This window comes from Dermacentor andersoni, chromosome 9 (assembly GCF_023375885.2).
Source record: "Dermacentor andersoni chromosome 9, qqDerAnde1_hic_scaffold, whole genome shotgun sequence".
Lineage (NCBI taxonomy): Eukaryota > Metazoa > Arthropoda > Arachnida > Ixodida > Ixodidae > Dermacentor > Dermacentor andersoni.
In genome coordinates this window covers 110,830,585-110,851,919 of record NC_092822.1, presented here as the reverse complement: position 1 = coordinate 110,851,919, position 21,335 = coordinate 110,830,585, and the positions used below count along the sequence as shown (strand labels likewise).

General features: G+C 47.3%; 1 protein-coding gene across 1 annotated transcript in view; it reads right to left on the bottom strand.

Annotated features, from left to right (window-relative positions):
- Positions 1 to 2,767: 2,767 nt before the first annotated feature.
- The window catches only part of LOC140213343 (uncharacterized), a 32,158-nt gene continuing 13,590 nt past the window's right edge, over positions 2,768 to 21,335 (bottom strand). Inside the window, exon 3 of the mRNA XM_072284595.1 lies at positions 2,768 to 2,847. Within this exon, the coding sequence (XP_072140696.1) occupies positions 2,768 to 2,847 (80 nt within the window). The remainder of the gene's footprint in view (positions 2,848 to 21,335) is intronic.

The window sequence follows — 21,335 nt, the reverse complement described above, 5'->3', positions numbered from 1 at the left end:
ATGAAAAGCCACACGTCATCATCCTACAAGAATACGGGACGGAAAAGAACATTCAAAACATGTCCTTCTCGGGGTACAGCGTTTCGAGGCCGACCCTGGACCCCGAGTTCAAACAATCCACAGGCGTTGCTACTCTCATCCGCACAGATGTCAGCTTTGTGGAAAGGGGCACACCGACGTACAAAAAGGCCTGGAATGCATGCTCACAGAAATCATCCCCAGTCGGGTACTAAACACCAACCTTTACATCGACTCAGAAATCTTAACAAATTTTTCAAATCGGTCGCGTCGCAAGCCAAGGACAGGCCACTGATCGTAGCCGGGGACTTCAACGGGCACAACACCGTCTGGGGCTACGTCACCAATGCGAGGAAAGAAATTAACCTTGCCGTGTGTGCGGACACCCTATTCATGCAACTCATCACGGACTCAACGTTTCCATCGCGTAGCGGTAACTTGGCTCAGAGGGACACCACCCCGGAGCTTACGTTGCTCAGAAACGCTGACGGGTCGTGCGACAACCTGTAAGAGGACATTGGCAGTGATCATTACATCCTAGAAAACAACGTGCGCATCACACCCACTTCTCCCAAGAATTACACCTACGTCGACTGCGACCTCTTTAGAAGAATGAGGCGTAATACGGTCAAACAAGGAGAAACCTTCGAAGAGCTCCTGGAAAATCTGAAAATTACGGTGGCCAATGCCTCTAAAGAATTAAGCGTGGATCTGGAGGTGCCAGCCATGGACTCCAGACTCGCCAACTCCTGGAGGCCAAGAACGCGCTAAGAGAAAGATAGAAACAGCACAAGCTAAACAGGAGGCTGAGGTCTAACTTAACGAAAATCAACAAAGAGATCGCAGAACATGCCAGAAAGTTGAATGCGCAGCAATGGGATGAAGTGTGTAATGAGGTGAACGGTAAAATGAGCAGGGGTAGCAAGTGGAGCCTTCTTCAGAATCTATTCGCCGAGAACAACAAACCGGCCAAGAGTTATGCCCGACTAACGTTCGAAAGGCTCGTTCATCTTCCCACGAAAGAAGACACGAGTCCGCGGGACTTTGCTAACGCCCTGGCAGACATCTGCCTACCAGTAGAGCGCAAATCTGTCCCGTGGGACGACCCGACACGCGAGTATAAGGAGACACTTCAACTATCGCTGGATCATCCATTCGAAGTTTCGGAGATTGTGCACGCCCTTCATGAACTAAACGGACGCTCGGCCCCCGGCCCAGACGGACTAACAAACTACTAAGAAATCTAGATGACAAAGCCATACAAATCATTACGAGCAAAATTAACGAGGTATGGGCTGAAGGCCGGGTGCCGGACGAATGGCGAACTGCCAATGTAGTCCTCATCCCCAAACCCGGAAAACCACTTCATGCAGAGAATCTGAGAACAACTCCCTTACGTCGTGCCTCGGGAAGGTCGCAGAACATGCCATCCACAATAGAATTGGAGAGCACATTGAAGAAAACGGCCTCTTCCACCACAAATGCTTCTGCTTCAGAAAAACACTATTCACACAGGACGCCATGCTACTCATCAGGAACGCCGTCATAGACAACAAATCCAGGGATGTAAAAGGCATCCTGGCGCTCGACATAACCAAGGCCTTCGACACGGTCAGGCACGAGCACATCCTCAACGAAGTCTCCACTTTAGATCTCGGAGTATATTTCCACAGTTTCGTAAGATCGTTTTTGGATAACCGAACGGCCACCATAAACGTCGGACAAATGAGAAGCAGAAAGCACATTCTAGGTAACATCTGTACCCTGCAAGTCAGTGCTTTCGCCGCTTCTTTTCATCATCGCAATGCATGATCTCGCAAACAATATCTCGAAAGTCCCGGGGGTAGGGCACGCGATTTACGCCCACGACATCACCATTTGGTCCACTAGCGGCCGGTTAGGCACTCTGGAGCAGAACCTACAGCAAGCGCTGGACACCATGGAAGCTTTTCTTGCGAACACGGGACTGAACCTCTCCCCAAGCAAATCGGAGCTCCTTCTGTGCAAACAAGGCCCCAGGCTGAGACAGCCCCTTAGCTCCCTCCCCGTTCACCTACACACCAGGGACGGAGGAAACATCCACAGGTGTAACACAATCAAGGTCTTGGGCATGGTCATTGGGGCTTACAGCAATGACAATGCGGAGGCACTAAAAAGCATCACAAAGAGCACCCTCAACTTCACCAGGCTCATATCACGGGTCGCCAGCAAAAGGGACGGACTGAAAGAGGACAACCTCATGAAAGCATTTCACGCATTCCACATCAGCAACGTACCCTACGCCGCCCCCTTCCTCAGCTGGAAGAAGACGGAGCTGAATGAAATTGATACACTAATCAGAACGGGATTGAAAAAGGTCCTAAGCCTCCCTAGGAACACTAGCACGGAACGACTCCTCCAATTGGTGCTACACAGCAAGGCAACCGAACTCTTTGAGGCACAGCGAAACTCCCAAATTAGTCGGCTATCACTCACAAGGCCGGGCATCGAGATTTTACTAGAAGCAGGCATACAGCCCCTCTTCATGTCACCAGAGAAATCCCAACTATGCACAAACGCCAAAAGATCAATAACCGTTAATCCCATCCCACGAAACATACACCCCACCGACAACGAAGGGCGGAGAAGAGCGAGAGCGAAGGCAATCCTTGACATCATCAAACGTAACGAAACGCGAGTCTTCTTCTTTGACGCGGCCAGATATTGGAATCGAGGCGCCTACGCGGTCTCCGTGGTGGACGCCCATGGCTCACTCGTCAACGCAGCCGCGGTAGTTACCAACTTCACTCACGAAGCCGAAGAAATGGCCATTGCGGTGGCCCTTCAAACCTGCAAAGGAGCATCAGTCATTTACTCGGACTCAAGAACAGCTATTAGAACCATCTCGTCCGCCCTCGTCACTAGGCAAGGAGCTACGGTTATCAACACCATCTTCTTCCAAGAAACGGGAGGAGACAACCTCACGTCCCCACACATCACATGGTTCCCGGCCCACATGGGCACCATTTCCGGACCTCCTGACTGCAATCCGAACGAGCGGGCACACCAACTGGCGCGAGAGCTCACATCAGCGTCTGCGGTCTGCCCTCTCGCTTCAACTCAGCCTGGGGGCACCTAGACAAAAACGACCCGCTCGTATTATACCACGAAATCACTTGAAATCATAAGTTTTCACGAAGAATTCGTCCCTCCTCCTCCCCCTAAGCTCAAAAAAGCACAGGCCGTCTCTTACAGACAGTTGCAGACTAGGACATACATCACACCAACAACAATTTGCAGGATCAATGCTGACCTTCCTACTGAATGCCCACACTGCGGCCACGAATACGACAACTTCGATCAAATGCTCTGGCTGTGCCCTGGTAACGCGAGCACGGACTTCCCCCAGTCTTCCTGGGACTCAGCGCGCAGAAGCACAGAGCTCATCGCTCAGTTCAAGGCTGTCCAGAGGGCTCGGGCCGTCGCCGTAGAACTCCGTCTACCGGCCCCGACCTGGGTGGAGCCGCCGGATTGATTTCCCCTCAGGACCTCAATAAAGTTCTAACTCACTCACTCACTAACTGTGTGAAGAAGAATGTGTTGGTGCCACATTGTGTGGTGTCGATCAAAGGCGGACGCACTGGCTTATGGGCCGTAAACTGTTCTAAGGAGCGAGTTATATTACCAGATGGCATGAAATTAGCCTTCGCCAGGGAACACGCGTCCTTATCAGTGGCTGAACTAACAGAAGTGCCGGAAGCACCTGATGACCACAGTTCGGAAACGGCCCTTTTGTCGGGGGTAAATAAATTCTCAGCACGAGTGAACGCCGAACCTTAGTGGGTGTACTTGCGAAGCCCGTTTCGGTATTCGACTTTGCGCAGAAGGAAAAAATACCTGCAATAACTGCGTCTCGAACGCGCCATACTATCAACACGGTTACGGCAATTCTGATTACACAAAAGCCATATCGTGTTTTACCATCAGAACGCCAGATTATCACCGAACAAGTGCACCAAATGATGAAAAAGGGAGTCGTACATGAATCAGCGAGTCCGTGGGCAGCTCCAGCTGCTCTTGTTTCAAAAAAAAGGGGGATCTTGGAAATTTTGCGTTGACTATCGCCATTTGAATGCTGTAGCAAAAAAGGACGTGTACCCACTCCCACCTGTTGATGACGCAATAGACTGCCTTCATTCCGCCTCTTACTTTGCTCATTAGATTTACGATCCTGCTATTGGCAAATACTGATGTATCCTGACGACAAGGAGAAGACTGCTTTTGTAACCCCTGATGGGCTCTTCGAATTTAATGTGATGCCATTTGGACTGTGCAACGCTCCGACAACTTTCGAGAGATTAATGGACACTGTTCTGCGCGGCTTGAAGTCGAACATCTGCATGTGCTACCTCGAGGACGTCGTCATCTTTGGCCGCACCCTCAGCGAACACAAATCGCGTCTGAATATTGTCTTGAACTGCACCGGAAACGCTGGTCTAGTTTTAAACTCTAAGAAATGCCACTTCGGAGACCGCCAAACCCTTGTGCTTGGGCAACTTGTCGATAAAGATGGCATGCGTCCAGATCCCCAGAAAACAGCAGCCGTTGAAGCGTTCAGTGCACCGCGGTCTGTCAAAGAGCTCCGCAGTTTTCTGGGGCTTTGTTCCTATTCGCGCCGCTTTATTCCTAAATTTGCCGGCGTCGCGTATCCGTTGACATGCCTGCTACGAAAGGACACCCCCTTTGAGTGGACCCCGCAGTGCGACTCTTCTTTTCGCGAGTAAAAGTTTCTGCTGACGTCACGACGGTTCTTCAACACTTCAGTCCTTCAGTTCCGACGGAACTCCATACGGATGCCAGTGGCACATATATTGGGGCCGCCCTTGTTCAGCGCTACGGTGACCGCGAACACGTGATCGCCTATGCAAGGCGCTCATTATGTAGGCCCGAGCATAATTACACTTTCACGTAACAAGAATGCCTCGCGGTAATATTTGCGGTTCAGCGGTTTCGTTCTAACCTATATGGACGCCCCTTTACAGTAGTCACCGAGCACCACTCATTGTGTTAGCTTGTGAGTCTTCGTAACCCCCTTGGCCGCCTTGCGCGGTGGGCGCTCCGACTGCAAGAATATAGCTTCACCGTATCTTATAAGAGCGGTCGACGACACGCTTATGGGAACTGCCTCTCGCGTATGCCACTTAGCACTTCGGACTTTGACGCCGACGACTTCGATCACCTCGTGGCTTCTGTGTCGCCGCGTTTTCCTGACTTTGAATGCTTCAAAGCCGAACAGCGAAAAGACGATAAATTAGCACCGCTCTTCACCGCTACGACCGCCTCGACGACAGCAACTCGTTTCTGTGTACGTGATTGACACCTGTATAAGATGAACATTTCCAGCACTGCCGCACGTTTACTCCTAGTGGTACCGGAGAGCTTTCGCACAACGATTCTGAGTGCTACGCACGACGACCCTACGTTTGGTCATTTAGGTTCGGCGAGGACGCTCTGCCGGATTCAGGAACGCTTTTATTGGCCTGGAATGCGACAGTCTGTTGAGACATTTGTGGCCAGCTGCACGCAATGTCAGTGCCACAAACGGCCTTCTACTGCTCCAGCTGGTCTTCTGCAGCCGATCCCGCCTCCAAGCACGCCTTTCCAACAAGTGGGCATTGACTTCGTAAGCCATTTTCCAAAATCAGCCAAGAGAAATAGTTGGATAGTTGTGTGCGTCGACCACCTCACACGCTACTGCGAGGCGGCGGCCGTGCCCTCCACAACTGCCACTGACGTTTCAACCTTCCTGCTGCAATATGTCATCCTGCGACATTGTCCGCCTCGCGTGATCATGAGCGACCGTGGACGACAATTCACAGTGGATGTCATACAGGAGCTGCTTCGTTTGTGTGAATCCCACTTGCGTCCCTCGACACCATACCATTCACAAACGAATGGGCCAACGGGGCGCACCAACCGAACAGCTGTAAACGCGCTATCTACGTATGTTTCATCTGACCACAAGAACTGGGATGACGTACTGCCTTCTTTCACGTACGCGTTGAACACCGCCAAGCATGAGACTACCGGCTATAGCCCTTTCTTCCTCCCCTACGCACGGCCACCCCGGTAGACAATCGACACTGTTTTCCCTTCTGTATTCACGAAAATCCCACTGTCGCCGAGACTCTCTGCCTTGCCGAAGAAGCCCGTCGTATTGCTAGTTTGCGCCCTTTGGCATCGAAGGACAGATCAAAAGCACGCTACGACATTCACCACCGTCCCGTAACCTATCGCCCTGGTGATTTAGTCTGGCTGTGAACTCCAGTTCGGAAGCCCGGGTTATGCCAAAAGCTTTTGGCTACCTACGATGGACCGTTTGTTATTATTAAATGACTCACGGAAGTCACCTATAACATAGCTCGCCCCACGGCTAGTGGTAGGAGAGCTGCCAAGACCCAAGTGGTCCATGTCGCCCGCCTAAAATTGGTCACGTCAAGACGAATGAATTGACTTGCCCAGCGGGCTTCGTCTGCGACGAGAGGAATGTTACGGATGAAGAAAACGAAGACCGGTGAACGTGCTTGCGGTCCCGAGTGGGGGACGGAAGAAGAGGACGACGCTGGGCTGATCAACCAGCTGGCCGCTCTTTATGCGAAACCGCTGTTTTATGCGTTGAAGCACATATATATATATATATATATATATATATATATATGTGTGTGTGTGTGTGTCTCATTCACTCAAACAAATTCCGTTTCTAGAGCTTTAAGAAAAAGCGAGCGCTGGAAAATGGCCCCTGGAAGAGAATTCCAGTCGGAAATCGTCCGTAGGAAGAAGCGTTTTTCAGTGTTTCAGTTCTTGCGAAAATTGGTTCGGCCAAACGACTTTCTGTGTGGTGTGTTCGTTAAGACGATAGCTGTCTAAGTACTGTGAGTGGCTTTATGTTTAGTTTTTGTGTCAAAAGGTTTTGCATGAACAACAAACGGGACATTTTCCTGGGTACGTTTAGTAATGGGATGTCACTGGTTTCCATTAATGTCGTGGGTGAATCTAACCTTTGGGTTTGTTATAAATGAACCTTGTCGCTTACATCTGCACCATCTCAAGCTGGTAAATATCATTTTTTTTCTGAACGGCCACCGTAAAACCGATGCGAACTCAAATTTCAATCTAATAAAATATGTATGCAAGAAGTATAAGCTTACTAGGAGTACCTGTAAGCTTCCGTCTCAGAAAGCGCAGCTTGCAAAATGATGAAGAACAAATGACTGAAGTATGCGCTGCCCATGTTCAATCGTTTGTTAATGTGGTCCCTGAGTATTTATTATGTGTGTCCTCCATAACAGAATGATTTAGTAGGCTTTAAAAGAAAGAAAAAACTTGTTCTTTATGCGAAATTCGCAACATGACAGTTTTATTTAGGTTAAGTTGCATATTAGATTTACAGCACCATTGATGAACGGCTAATAGCGACTTTTGTAAGATGCAATGATCATTCTGCTCGTTTATGCTCCTAAGGAGAATGCAGTTATCTGCAAAAATCCTGACAGAAACATTTTTGGAAAAAGCAGTGGGCCTAATACGCACAAGGCCTGACGTAACTGGGAGGGTTTCAGATTTGCAACCATTAACATGTGCGTACTATGCCTTGTGTTTTAAATAAGCATTAATCCAAAGTAAGTGGGGACGCGCCAATTCTTTCTAGTTTATAAATAAGTTTACTGTGCTGAACTGTGTCAAATGCCTTGCGGAAATCTAAATAAATACATCAATGATGCCTGATTTATCAAGCACAACTGTACCATCATTAACTGTCCTAACTGCGTCACAGTGGACATTTATTTCCGGAAGCCATGTTGCACAGGTGATAAAATATAAGGTAGGAGCTTAGATAGCCAGACACTATGTGTTCAAGCAACTTGCCACAAGATGAAGTAATTGGAATTCCAGCTTTTATAATGAATTGAACACCGTTCACAGAAACAGTTGGAACCTCACTAGGACTTTCAATTGCAATTCCAGCTGTGGTTGCCCACTCCTTAAGAAACACGCTTAGAAAATACAAGTGCGTGATGATGGTGTGGTCGGTTACAACGTTTTAATTAATTCGCATTTCGGCCAATTGATAATATCATTGCCTAGAAAATTCAAAAATTTTGTGAGATCATTTCTGATAAATTGGGGAAGCGTCGGACCAAAAATAATGAGACTTTGCTGTATTTGACTTTGGGACAAGTTGAGTTTTTAATACGTGGAACAGTTGAAGGCAAGGTGTATTTTTCCTTAAATCGCTTCACTTTACGTTTCATTTAATAATTTCGCGATTTATCCTAGGATGGCGACGATATATACGAATCTTTCTATCCTTTTTTGTTGGTGAGTTACACCGTTATAAGGGCGATAGTTTAATTTTCTTAAATATTACGAATTTTTAAAACAGTGTCTATAGAAAAAGTTGTCAGCCGGAATCAAAATTCGGCTTTCAACAGTCCCTAGACTCTACCTGTTCCTTTTTAATGCAACAAACCTTATGAATTTTGGTGTAATGATTGCCGGCAAAAAAGGATTTCTGTTTTCTTTATGTATTTAGATAACAGTGCAGGAGCTAAAGCTTCCCAGTCCTGGGCTTTTTTGAAATGCAGTGTAGTTCAGGATTACCGATAAAGAAATTCCTAGGCTCGAGTGGGCCCCGTGATAACCAGCGACGTCGTAGCGCGTCCGTGAGGGAACATCAAGGCAGTGTCGCCACCCGGTAATTGTTTCTCCGTAAAGAAGGACTACGGCGTATTGTGTAATATACCCAAACAATTATCGAGCTTCGAGGCGCCAGAACCGCCGCAATACGGGAAGACAGCTCGGAATCTGTGAAGACACAATGAGGTGACATTTTTTCCACTAATAATCAGCTTTTGCCCGCTAAGGGAACAAGTCTTAGAGTTTCAAAACTCTGTATAGCTAGCAGCTTTAAAATCGACAAAATATCGTTAGTGTCTCTAAAACGAACGTTTTTGACTGTCAGCGAACATTAATTTACGAATGGGTTAGCAGGCCCCTGACAGGCCCTTTATTATTTTTCCTATCTTGCCTCCGTATGCCCAGAGGTGCTTCCAATTGTGGCGTTATGGTCGCTTCCGCGGGCTCTGTCTTCCCATGGACTTGTTTTTCCCATGCCATGATCTGTTTTCCTTTAGTCGTGCTTTCCAACGGGGATCGCAGTCGAATTCATGCTTCATTGATTATGTCCTGTATGGGTGGAATGAAACGCGGAAGGTAGAAAAATATTTGAAAAGAGATTGGAACCAAGAACGCCGCAGCACACCATTGACATCTACATGGATGCTACAATCACAAACAACATAGCAAGCATGTCCTCAGTTAGCACATCTGCACCCCAACACAGTGGCTATCACACATGTGAGCTTCCTGGGGGTGCAACCTTACAATCTGAACACTTAACTATATGGGGAGCGGTCAACACCTTTCCCATTGACATGGGAGACATTGTAAAGCAGAGTGTTGTAAATAATTATAGGATCCTTACTGACCCGTACGAAGCGGTGACCAAGTTAATGGTGCCTACGACAGATGATGCTGTGGCCAGCGACACCAGAAAAAACCTCAAGAGAACCCAGGACATTGGGACAGATATTAAATCCTATGGTCACCGGAGACACAGGCACGGATGAGGGAAACTTCCCACACTCTATTTCGACCAAAACCCCGCGGACCTATATCCATACCTAAAGATATTGGCCGAAGGCTTTCGTAGCAGAGCACTTATGCATTACATTCGCACTAAAATGAAAGCAGAGAGTAAACGAAGGCTATTAGAAGCTACACCAGTACATGTGTTTGACGACAACGGCGAGCTTACTCGCACAAAAGAGGTTTTTTTGAATAAGGTTATGGCGAACGCTGCATGCACACCACATAAACTTAATAAATGGCACCAACCCAGAGAAGCTACGATTTCGAACACTTATACCCTATGCACACATTTCCAGGAGTCATGCAGAGGAGACTTGCAGCACCTCATTTGGAGCTGTGCAGCTTTCTCACAAGGGAGATCCAACCTTCAACATTTACTACACGGAGACATTAGAACGGTGAGAATTGGAATGCAAACTTACCGTGAAACACAGAAAGCCATTGCGACATATTGCGAAGTTGCTTGTTTCAACTTGTGTAGCCAGCCCATGCGAGAGCGGCGGAACTGTACGTGCACCTGAGTCTGCGTAAAGCGGAAGTTCGAAGACTGATGAAGATGTGCTTCAGCCAACAATCCGGGAACGCACATTCCTTTCCTTCCTAGTCCCAAACAGTGCCCTAGAGCTGTGCCCTTCTTTAAAATAAAGACTTCATTCATTCATATCTTGTTCATCATCTTTCTTTGTCCACTTCGGGTGTAGGATGATCAATAGGGCGACTTCTCGATTAACTTCCCTGCCTTTCCTTCATCGTTTCTCTCTCTTTTCGCTGCGATGCCGTCGTCATCGTTCCGTCGTCTGCCCGTTGTCGTCATTCCATATTCGTCATGCGTGGGATTCGCATGTTCGAGAGTGACAGGTTTTGATTGAGCGAAACGGTTCTCTATAAAATTGGGCCCGTCTGCTAGGTCATGTGCCCTCTATACTTGCAAATGGTCGCTAAACAATAACAGCGTTTCTCGAAGAATCCAATTAAGGCTTTGTTTAAACCGATTCACATGCACATCTCGCGGGTACCATATAAATTTATAGCCTAATGACTCGTCGTATTTTAACCAGAGCCGTGACCGCGTGACTCGAAACACTCTGATCTGCGCTGGCCAGGTGGTGGCTCTGAATTCTAGAGCTAGATTAGGTGTGCGGGGTGTGTGTGGCAGCGCACCCACAAAGCCGTTGCCGGAATTTGAATCCGCTAGCCGGTGGGATAACGGCGTGCGTCCTCGGCCTTGTAAGTGACCGAGGTCCAAGTTCGCTGTCGCTGGCCAGACGTGCTTGGCAGAACGCCGAGTATGGCTCAGCTTCAACCCAGCCCGGCTGATCGAACGACAGTTGAGTTTCCGCCACGGTGACGCGACGGATTGGGGTTGGTGTCCCACTGTCAATTTTTGTTTAATGCGATACCTTTTCTTTATAGATTTGGTTCCAGAGTAAAAGAAATAGTCTCATTCAGGTTCAGTTTTCATTCGCGCAGAAATGGCGCTTTCCTTCTTTTTTGTTTTTTTTAAAGGCGAATGCCTTAGATGGTTAACAGGTCAAGAAATTCGATCTCCCATGTTCTGGCATTAAAATTCAGGTGAACCAACTTGGAGATATGGGCGTACCCGCCATTTCTCCAAGTTGGATTCCAATTCACATCGTGAAGGTCGAGAGTCAAACTCACGACCTTTGGTGTTATTTAAGACGAAGTTAATTAGGGCACTCGAAGCCACCACCCACCTCGGAGATGTGGGTGAACCCATCATTTCTCCAAGTTTGAATCCAATTCACAACGTGAAGGTGGAGAGTCGAACTCACGACCTCTGGTGGTATTTAAGAAAAACACGAAGCCCCAACCCACCTCGGAGGTGTGTGTGAACCAGCTATTTCTCCAAGCTGGACACCAATTCACAACGTGATGGTCGAGAGTCAATCCCACGAGCTTTGCTATTAATTCATCTAGTGATCAAATATGAGGTCTACGGGATATGCAGTGTTAACATAAAAAGAAATTCATTCACTGAACCTGGGCAGGTAAGTGTCTTCATGGTCTTCATAGACTTGTAGCGACCGTTTTAACGTGCCATTAACCACGCACAAGGAGTGGTGATGGCCAGATGACATAAAAACAGAACAAGGGAAAAGCAATTAGTAAAGAGAAAAACACGTAAAGAAAAAAGAAATAATAGGAAGTAACAACGCATTCGAATGAGAATGACAAAGTAACTTGATCAATGTCCCTTGAGCATGCAGACTTTAGCCTTCATCATCATTAGCGCATGGCGAAGTAACTGCCAATCTTTTTCTTTTACTTTCTTTTCATTCTTTTGAAAAGGGCTAAGTTCTGGTTGTGTACCTCGGTTAGTATACCAGAATAAGAACCACTATAGGGTTGTTGCTCGGTTTAGCTGGTGCATTATAACAGCATTAAACAGCACAAAATTGAGGACGAGAAGCAACGCGGTCGCGTGTTCATTTCTTGTCCTGTCCTTCGTGCAGTTCAACTAGACTGTTTCAAGAAGCAATAGTCAAGAGCGTCGGGAGCTACCCCAGATGCTGATAAACCACATAGCTCGGCAGATCATTGCCGCTTCAAGTGAAGCGCTCTTTCTTCCTTCACAACAACGCAAACCACAGTACGGTGCAATGAATATGACGTTGCGCTCCTGAACACGAAGCCGCGCAGGTTTGACGTCTGATGCGGCTGCCCTATTCCAAGGGTGGCAGAAAGCTAAAAACACTCGTCTGCCGCGCAATGGGTTCAAGGTACGGTAGAAGGTGGCCAAAATGAATTCCAGAGATTCCCTCTACGGCGTTTCTCATGACCAACTGTGCAGTTTGGGAACGTTTATCGGCACAATTTACTTTCGTATTAAAACGCTGCATGAAAATTGCTTGCAGAATAAAGCTGCTACTCCGGCGGAGGAGACCCGGAAGTGACGAGCTGTACTGCACACGCGCGTGACGCCAGAGGCTACGTACTTGTGGTTCGTACGATCCCTGGCACGAAGCACAACGTGCACTAATACACGCTGACGACCCTTGGTGACACTGTGGCCAGCTTCCTTGTCAGTGAGCTTCTGCGTCGACGCAAAACAATTCCCGCCGTTTGTTACTCGTTCTCAAAATAAAGCACGTGGTGTGCCAGAGATGTTGACTCCCTAGCAGTGCATTCAGTACGCGGACAACGCGTACACAAACGGTGAAGTAGTATAACAGTATGGGTGCCTAGAAGCCGTGGACAGTAGATAAGGAGGAGGACTTGGCTGACGCTGGACGAAGGCACCCGGAGTTCGGTGGGAGGGGCCGGACCTAGGAGGGTTTTGTTTTTCGAGTTTAAGACGCCTATTTTGCTGGAACACGATTCCCTGGTCACCCAAAACGGTCATGTTTTTAGCAAGAACATACTTTGTACACATTATTCTTCAAGCGAACTTTAAACCGCACTAGCCATAAATTTTGGTTATAAATCATAAGTCGCCAAACGCCGTTCAAGAAAGATTTCAACTGCAAGTTCAGTTCACAATATTCATTCTTGAAATCCTTATGAGTGCGTGCAGTGTGCTTGAGTTCTTCAGCGGATATCATCCCCATACTGAAGGGGTAGGTACGAATCGTTGATGCCGACATATGAACATTTCGTTTGTGGCGACTTTTTGTGGCGAGTAAACGCCGTAATGTAAGTGCGACAGACACGACACTTGAAAGAAATATTTACGGGTATCGCTGCCCAATTCTCGCGTCGGATATTAAGGAATTTGGGGAATGTTGGCGGATGCAAACCACGGTATGCGCAAAAAAATAGTAGGCGACCCCAATCTTTGACTTAGGTGGCCCGTAGTGGCACTCGCACCTCGGCGCTGGTGTTCTTTAGGTCAACTTTAGGCGAACGCAACACAAGAACCGAACTCAACGCAACACAAGAACCAAACTCGGATGCAACTGTTTACCATTATTTAATTAGCGGGTAAATGTCACGCCACCTTCCTATGTGTCATTAGTGACTACGGACGTAATTGCTTTCGCCTTCTAATTACGGATTTCCAGGAATTTCGCCAGATAATTTAGCTCACGTGGCGAGCCTCTAAAGCTTACAATTCTGTGCTTTGGTGTGCGGTAATTTGTGATTTCTAATTAACTCTAGTTATTCCGTGTACGTCAGTAATTCAACCTGTAGCTAACACTATGCTCTGATATCACATCTATGAGAAAACCGATGAATTTTGTACAGTACAGTTTTTTTTTTTCTGATTTATTTTGTATTTCCTGCCGGTCGCCTCGGGAGTGAACCGGAAGCGCTGCGCAAGAAACAAAAGTGTCCGTCGGTGCTCGTGCCACAAAAAACGCAGAGAGGTACAGAGAAGAATGCAAGCAAGACGCGGCGCTTGGTGCACTCGAACATGCTTGGTTGTGGTACGTATTTCCCAAACTCGCTATATCTGTGAGCACCAAGCTATCAGAATTACCACACAGTTTTCATCGACGCCTTCTCTTATATCGTCGGTGCCGTTTAAACTCGCAATTTGTGTGCAATAAACAATTTTAATTATACGGACACTCAAGGAGCACCACTGAAATTGTTGTCCACGAGCCAGCTACATCACCGCCGATTTCCAGTGACATAGGCAGCGAGAACATCGCCAGCTTCAGAGGGCACAGCGGGATCCCCGCGTACGCCACAATGGACTCCGTCTGGACACCCGTCTGGACATTCCGGAAAACATGCCAGCTGTTGAAGGGCGTTTTGGATTGTAGTGCAACAAGCAGGATACGAGTGGTGTTAGAACGGTTTTGACCAATGCTTCTATGCGTTCCTGCTTCGGCTACATTGCGCGAGTTCCGCGGCACATTCGATGGTTCGATTTAGGATAGGTGTTTCGATTTCGGCACTATCTAATCTAAGTTACCGCTTGTACGCCATTGCGAGCGTTTCACATTGTGCGCAATCAGTGTACACAGGCTGAGCAGTGATTCCGTGTACTCATTCTGACAAAAAAACGTTGAAGATGGTTAATGATTGATTTATTCGTGGCATTTGACCTCCCACTGGTATACAAGTATACTACGGGTTATAAGGTCTGATTAATGCTTGCGTTGGGGCTAGTTGGATTTCCATGCCGCTCTGTTCTTTCCCTATAAATCTGTCAGTTGAAGCTCTTCATCGTCTGCACTCGTGTTCGCGTTTCGTTTCGACCTTAACGCGGTAGCGCTGAATTCTAATTATGAGAGATGGATGATGCAGTGAAAGCCTGCGGATTGAATTTGGCCTCCTGATATTGTCCATATTTAGCACACCTACTTTAAGCACATTTGCGTTTCGTTCCCATCGAAAAGCGGCCCCCATGCATGACTGGCTCTCGAACCCGCGACCTCGTGCTGATGCAGCGGAACGCCACTGACTAACCTCGAAGAGTTCCAAGATAGTCATTAGTAAACGCCTTCATCTAAAAGGTAACATCGGAGGGCTCTCGCGCTATCGCAGCAAATGATATTTCCGCAACTATAGTTGCGGAACCAACCGCGTGGTGTTTCTTTTTTATTTCAAAATAAAACAGAACCTTTTAAAAATGTGCATGTGGTAGTAGCATAATTCTATTCACGGAGCTGGTTATACGAGCCAATAACTAAGGGCATTGAACCACAACTGAACATTTATAAAAAAATAAAGAAACAATGAAGAACAAAAGCGTTATTTCTCGCGAATGGAAAGTGAACCTCAAGTTACTATTTTTTCACTCCGGAACCGAGCCTATAAAATAAATGGTATCGCATTAAACAAAAAAATAGGAAAAAATAGAATGGTTGACAGTGGGACATCAACACCAATCCGTCACGTCGCGACAGTTGGTCACCCAACTGCCGCTCTGGGCTGGCTTGAAGCTGAGCCATCGATACTCAGCATTTTGTCAAGCACGTCTGACCAGCGACAGCGCACCTGGATCCCGGTGATTTACGAGGCCGAGGACGCACACCGTCATCCCACCGGCTAGCGGATTCAAATTCCGGCAACGGCCTTGTGGGTGCGCTACTATCACACACCCCCTACACCTAATCTAGCTCTAGAATTCAGACCCACTACCTGGCCAGAGCCGAGCAGAGTGCTTCGAGTCACACGGCTGCGGCCCTGGTTATTCTACGGCGAGTCATTGGGCTACAAGTTTATGTGGTACCCGCGCGGTATGCATGGGAATGGACGGATCGAAACAACTTTATTTTAAATCTCGTGAAGTTTTAACACGACGCTCAGCGGAAACATGTCCCTCTCGAACATGCGAATACCTCACATGGCGACGAAGGAAGGCACGACGAAGATGGAGCGACGACGGAACGATGACTATGGCATGGAATCGAAAAGAGAGAGAAACGAAGAAGGAAAGGCAAACAAGACGGTGCCCGATATAATATTCTACGCTCACAGAAGGGGGGAAAAAGGCAATGAAAAAAAAATCACCGACCATTGCGATACTTCCTAATGCGAAATTTCAGCGCACCTCTGTAGGTATTTTCATTTCGCGGTATGTTGGCTGGAGCGGAGAATCTGTCTCGTGCGGCACGATCCAAACTGAGCGCAGTGGGGAGCGTATGCCTCGCTAATCGGAAGATTGCAAGAGGCAGCGCGTGGGTGACGCGTCGGTGCGATGCACAGCTGCCGCCGCAGATAGGCATCCGTTCATGCAGCGCTTCGTTTGCGCACAGACGACACGCGCTACTCTGGCGCCATATCACAGCCATCGTCGCCGCACAACCCGTCTTGCGCGGCCCTACGCTTTTCTTTTCGCGCTTTCGTTCCACCAACGACAGGAGCAGCGCTTCGTCGCAAGTTAGTCGTACCGGTGTTAGCGGCGACAACACCCAAGGCAAGTCTCGTTGAGACTAACTCGTAGCGGCTCACCATCGCCCCTTGCAGGGGCTGTGATGCCCGTCATACGCACTGGTACCACAGAACCCCTATATCCTGACCTCAGCAGACGCCGCGTCCGAGCATAGCCCTCCCAAGCACTCTAAAGACTAGGAAGGGTATCGCAGGAGTGAAGCGACCGATTTACTCTTCAAAGTGTTGTTTTACTCTGGCAAAATGTCGAGTAGAGTGAAATGCATTGTTCACTCTGTCACCAAGGAGAGAGTGAACCGTGCTTTTCACTTATCCTTCGGAGAGAGAGTAGAATGCCCGTTCTACTCTTGCGGCAATAGAGAACAAAACTTAGCGTAATCTACTGCTTCAACTGTAGGTGGCTGGCCCCGAACATGGCAATGTATCACTCATGCAAGCGGAGGAAAGAACACGTCGTTTTGCTTCTAAGAGAACAGGCCGCCGCAGTTCAAAGGAACGCGTAGCGAGCGCTCTACTTTTTCACTCGGAGTTGCTCCACCACGCGCGCGCGCTCAAGATCGCGGAATAACACAGCACCGGAGAAAGGTGATCCGTCCAGCGAGCAGCAACGAAGGCCATCCAAGGGAGATCATGTGTCAGCCATCTCGCGTCGCCGCTAAAACACGACAATCGTTCGTCATGCCTTGGATATACATACAAATCCTCCACGGTAAGTGAATTCTAACTTAGGTGCACATTCTCCGTATATGACATGCTATCGCCAAGCTTAGCCGACGAGATGTCTATCGAAAAAGCCAGTCGTCGCGATATCTACATGTGATTTTATCACTTTGCCGTTATCCGTAAGGGCTTTGAAAATCGCAAACGCTGCTAGAACTATGGTATCTTCAATAACACGCCAGGCGAGAGGACGCTTAAAATGGTTTGTTCACCAGCCCGTGATTCCTAGCCTATGCGGAGCGTGATTAGCGTGCGTTTTGTGTGTTTGAATTTATTCAATTTGGCACTCTACTGTGTACGGAACGCCGTCGAAATAAGGAATCACATAACAGAAGGCGTCATTTTGCTGGCAGCATGCTTTTGTTATAAATAAGCCGCGCGCTTGACGGTGTCTCGCCCAGGGGGAATCTGGGACCACTGAAATTACGTGAAGCACCAGTGCTGGTTAGAAACTTTGCCGCAGGCATTCAGCGGCATGCTGCAACAGGTCAATTGGGCGCGTTATCTTGCACTTACTGAAAACGCATGAGGAATCCATGTTTTATGCTGAACAAAGTATAAACCCCATATAAGCGATCTTGCACGCGGCAGCTACAAGCGACGCGTTGGAGATGGCGGTCGCGTTCGCCCGTCGCCTACAAGTTGTACTCCGTGCAAGCGACGAAATTGAGCGACCCCTCCCCGGTGTTGCCGGTATGAGGGCTGCAATCACGCGTGATGCGTGCTTTAGTATTTTACGTTGATGTATTTTACTATAAAAAGTAGCATAAAATATTTCCGGAGGGCTTGCAGTAGGTTCTTATCCTTGCACGTATAAAAAATTGAACCATTTGCTCGCTCCGCTCGACAATCGGTAGTATTTGAGCGATATACATCCAGTTCCGGCTTCGCGCTATTGGCTAGTTGCTCATGGCACTTCCGGGCGACGAACGACGATTTCTAGATTTCCAGAACCGAGCCATCTGTTCAAGCGACGGCCCGTTTTGTCGCTCGAAGCCGTCGCTCGTCGCCGTCGCGCACTAAATCGCTCTCACAGTGTTTATCCTAAGACTGAACTGTTTTTGCTCATGTGTTGAAATGGTGTGAGTATAGGTCTGGTTTTGTCTCCTGTCGCGGTTTTCGAGCACGGTACGAAACTTAAAGGATGCTTATGTCTACGAACTCGGTGAATTGTCGAGCAGCTAGTTAGGCATCGGCATCGAATATAACGGCTGCTGCGTGGAATTACAATTGCAGGGGCGCTTTGCATACGCTAATTGTTGTGGATATGCCTGCGTATTTGCTAATATGAGTTGGCGTGCCAGAGTAATGTCATATGAACAGCTAAATCAGCCTTCCTTTGGGGGTTACAAGCGTAATGTGTGCATTTTGCTACTGCAGGGCAGATTAAAATGTGTTTATTGCTTGAATACTTTTAGTAGAGAAATAAAATATCAAAAGAAAAATGTTGCTTTAATTCCGTGTTACCAATCGTCTGTCGTACACAGAACAATAGGTTGGTGTAATAAACTTATAACTGCGGTTTAACTGCAACTTTTACATGCCTTCAAGAATCTAAAATTCTAGATTTTAAACTGCAGCAGTAGTCGAGTCTGTCAAAAATAAACTCCATTGCGCACCTTATAAATGAAAATAAGTTCATGCCTTCTAGTAAGCTTAGATGCAGGCCGCAGTGAACTTTCTTGTTAGTATTGAAATGTGGGTAAGCTTGCCATAGCAAGCCTTGTTGCCCTTTTTTATAGGCACATCCATATATTCATTGAACTGAAGGACAATATTTTCATCCCTACTGAGCATCATGTTTGCAGCTATGATCCTCAAATTATGGCTTCAGCAGTCGCACAACCAGGGACGGTGCGGGGGGCACACTGAGCACGTGCTTAGGATGTGTCACCAGTGGTGTTTCCGATACACCAGACTTATGACAGACCTATGACGTCTGAAAATGACCAATATTCTATTTCTTGGCAGAACTATTCTAACATTGGTGACAAGCTAGGATAAACTGTTTGTTATTTGTTTTTCATTTAAATCTAAACATTGAAATTAGTTTAGCAGTCGACTGTTGCAGTCATTTAGATGTTTTGCGTGCATCTCACTAGGAAGACTAAGAGCTAAGACTCTCTCTTATTGCCATGGCCTTGACTCTCTTGATGTTGTTTTGCAACATGCCCTTGTGTTGACTTTTGCACACTACATTTTCAGGCACCCGCTTCATATAACGCAAGAAGGCAGCTGCAAGGACACGAGGATGTGAAAGAGCCAGTGCAGTGCGACTTCACGTAGTGCAGAGGAGCGAATGCCAAAAAATCAAAATGCATTGGCATGCAATTTGGACACGAAAACTAGTATGTGGGTATATTGGGTGTACCATTTGACGAAATGTCAAGAAAATCAAGATACAGTATGTCACACCAAGATGAAAATTCTCACGTCCTCTAGGCAGTCATCTTAACATGGTATATTTATGTAATGTCTCTGATTGGAAAGTCTAATCAAGTATGCTCTCTTGAGACAAACACATAGCAGTAAGTGTCATTGAAAAGTTATAAATGTGTTTAAAAAAAGCTGATTTGTTCTGAGAATTGACTGCTTTTTGTCTTGCATCTCAACAGATACATCCATGTGATAATAAAATAGTGGTACAATGAAATTGCATATTTGCTTAGTGACATGATACATACTTACAATGAGCACGGTGCCTGTGATTACTATAAAGAGCAACAGCCCATGCTTGGTTAGGTTAGGCCCAGTACAGATTGCAGGCATGAGTGATTGGCTCTTTTTTTTTATTTCTGTGTCGTGAGGTTTACTGACGTGCGAATAGGTGCAGTGGCACGCCGTATGGCTAGAAAAAAAAAAAAAGGGGGGGGGGGGGGGGGGCAGACATATGTCGCTCACTGTACACGACACAGAGCAAAGGAAATCCGTGTTCAGCAGCTATGGTAAATGCCATGTACGTAAATTTTACAACGCTACTCATTCGAAGCGCGCACAGGTGCATATTGAGGAAAAGTTTTGCAGGGTACATAATTTAGTGCGTAATTTACACTAATTTCGCTCTAACCACGAGACATAATGATTTCAATATATTATATTGCACGGAAAAACCTAGAGCGAAATATATTGTGTGTCAGCTTCGTGTGTATACATATAGTGTTTCCTATGCATTAGGTTTTTCGCGTAATGCATTACCAGTTGACAGCCTATCTTATGATGTGTAGTCTGTTTACATTACAGTTGTTTATTAGTTTACTCGCTTGTTTTGCGACTTATGAAATGCCAGCGTATATTGTCACGTGGTGGTGACGTTAAGAACACAGTGGCAATACTGCGAAAGGCAAAACTAGATTTTATTGGGCGAACCTGTGCCCACAAAACAGGCTACACTTATAGCACAACGAAAGCGGCGAAAACAGTCGGCGATCGTCGAAAATCTGATCAGCGAGTCAAGCGCGTCGGCTTTTATACAGCAGTCGTCGAATTTTCCAGACTAATCGTTCGGACCCGCGTACCTTCCACAAAGTTCTACACCATTCGCGTCACGCGATGAAATCAGATAACACAACGTTCGGCGACAACAGACAGCCGGGTAGAAGCATCGATAACTTTCCAGAAACTTCGGATACATGCAGGCGCGTCCCGCGCTGTGCGATTACATTTGTTAGGTGGCGATACGTGGTCGCCCGATAAAGATAAGTACACGTGTCAATACCCCCCTCTTAAAAAAGCATCGACCCGATGCTGCATACAAACGAAAGTAATAAAGAAAAACACCCGTAGCAAAGAAAACAACAAAATAAGGAAGTTCGTCAGCGTCCGTAAAAGTGTTTCAGACGCACCACGTGGACCACTTCAGATCATGCGCGGCGCCGCTGTGAATGCGAAATTCCCTCTGGCACGACCTCATAGTCCAGTGCGCCAATACGTCGAATGACCTTGTAGGGTCCGAAATAGCGGCGCAATAGTTTCTCACTCAGCCCTCGTCGGCGTATCGGTGTCCAAACCCAAACTCGGTCGCCGGGCTGGTACTCGACGAAGCGTCGTCGGAGGTTGTAGTGTCGGCTGTCGGTCCTTTGTTGGTTCTTGATCCGTAGGCG